The sequence below is a fragment of the Salvelinus namaycush genome, chromosome 11 (assembly GCF_016432855.1).
Source record: "Salvelinus namaycush isolate Seneca chromosome 11, SaNama_1.0, whole genome shotgun sequence".
Taxonomy (NCBI): domain Eukaryota; kingdom Metazoa; phylum Chordata; class Actinopteri; order Salmoniformes; family Salmonidae; genus Salvelinus; species Salvelinus namaycush.
This window is the reverse complement of record NC_052317.1, coordinates 32867565-32869588: the sequence shown is the minus strand read 5'-3', so window position 1 is coordinate 32869588 and position 2024 is coordinate 32867565. Positions and strand designations below refer to the sequence as shown.

The 2024-nt window shown below is 41.2% G+C and overlaps 1 protein-coding gene across 1 annotated transcript in view; it reads left to right on the top strand.

Moving 5' to 3' along the window:
• Nucleotides 1-1961: 1961 nt before the first annotated feature.
• The window catches only part of LOC120055358 (CUGBP Elav-like family member 5), a 41523-nt gene continuing 41460 nt past the window's right edge, over nucleotides 1962-2024 (top strand). The window contains exon 1 of the mRNA XM_039003227.1: nucleotides 1962-1975. Within this exon, the coding sequence (XP_038859155.1) occupies nucleotides 1962-1975 (14 nt within the window). The remainder of the gene's footprint in view (nucleotides 1976-2024) is intronic.

Genomic DNA, 2024 nt, shown 5'->3' with positions numbered 1-2024 from the left:
ACTCTAGTTTCCTGGCATTAGCTAGGGTTTTGGGTTGAAAGTCTAGTTTCCTGGCATTAGCTAGGGTTGTTCGTTGATATTCTATTTAATGCATTAGCTAGGGTTGTTGGGTTGAATATCTAGTTTCCTGCATTAGCTAGGGTTGTTGGGTTGAATACTCTAGTTTCCATGGCATTACTGGGTTGTTGGGTTGAATACTCTAGTTTCCGTGGCATTAGCTAGGGTTTTGGGGTTGAATATTCTAGATCCATGGCATTAGCTAGGTTGTTGGGTTGAATACTCTAGTTTCCATGGCATTAGCTAGGGTTGTTGGGTTGAATACCTAGTTTCCATGGCATTAGCTAGGTTTGTTGGGTTGAATGTCCTAGTTTCCATGGCATTAGCTAGGGTTGTTGGGTTGAATACTCTAGTTTCCATGGCATTAGCTATGGTTTGTTGGTTGAATACTCTAGTTTCCATGCGATTAGCTAGGGTTGTTGGTTGAATACTCTAGTTTCCATGGCATTAGCTAGGTTGTTTGTTGAATATTCTATTAATGGCATTAGCTAGGGTTGTTGGGTTGAATACTCTAGTTTCCAGGGCATTAGCTAGGGTTGTTGGGTTGAATATTCTAGTTTTCCATGGCATTAGCTAGGGTTGTTGGGTTGAATACTCTAGATTCCCATGGCATTAGCTAGGAGTTGTTGGTTGAATACTCTAGTTTCCATGGCATTAGCTAGGGTTTTGTTGGTTAAATACTCTAGTTTCCATGGCATTAGCTAGGGTTGTTGGTTGAATAGTCTAGTTTCCATGGCATTAGCTAGGGTTGTTGGGTTGAAATAGTCTAGTTTTTCCATGTAGCATTGAGGCTATATGTTTGTTGGGTTGAATACTCTAGTTTCCATGGCATTAGCTAGGGTTGTTGGTTGAATACTCTAGTTTCCATGGCATTAGCTAGGGTTTTGGGTTGAAAATTCTAATTTAAATGGCATTAGCTAGGGTTGTTGGGTTGAATACTCTAGTTTCCTCGTGCATTAGCTAGGGTTTGTTGGGTTGAATTGTCTAGTTTCCATGGCATTAGCTAGGGTTGTTGGGTGATTGTCTAGTTTCCATGGCATTAGCTAGGTTGTTGGTTGAATACTCTAGTTTCCATGGCTTAGCTAGGGTTGTTGGGTTGAATTCTAGTTTCCATGGCATTAGCTAGGTTGTTGGTTGAATAGTCTAGTTTCCATGGCATTAGCTAGGGTTGTTGGGTTATAGTCTAGTTTCCATGGCATTAGCTAGGTTGTTGGTTGAATACCTAGTTTCCATGGCATTAGCTAGGGTTGTTGGGTTGAATACTCTAGTTTCCATGGCATTAGCTAGGGTTTTTCGGTTGAATATTCTAATTTAAATGGCATTAGCTAGGGTTGTTGGGTTGAATACTCTAGTTTCCGTGGCATTAGCTATGGGTTGTTGGGTTGAATTGTCTAGTTTCCCATGGACTTAGCTAGGGGTTTGTTGGGTTGAATTGTCTAGTTTCCATGGCATTAGCTAGGGTTGTTGGGTTTGAATACTCTAGTTTCCATGGCATTAGCTAGGGTTGTTGGGTTTGAATTGTCTAGTTTCCATGGCATTAGCTAGGGTTGTTGGGTTGAATACTGTCTAGTTCCATGGCATTAGCTAGGGTTGTTGGGTGAATACTCTAGTTCCATGGCATTAGCTAGGGTTGTTGGGTTGAATACTCTATTTTCCATTGCATTAGCTAGGGTGTTGGGTTGAATCTCTAGTTTCCATGTCCATGGCATAGCTAGGGTTGTTGGTTGAATAGTCTAGTTTTCTATGGCATTAGCTAGGGTTGTTGGTTGAATATCTATTTTCCATCATTAGCTAGGTTGTTGGGTTGAATACTCTAGTTTCCATGGCATTAGCTAGGGCTGTTGGTTGTAAACTCTATTTCCATGGCATTCGCTAGGGTTGTTGGGTTGAATACTCTAGTTTCCATGGCATTAGCTAGGTTGGTTGGGTGGAATCTCTAGTTTTCCGTGGCATTAGCTGGGTTTATT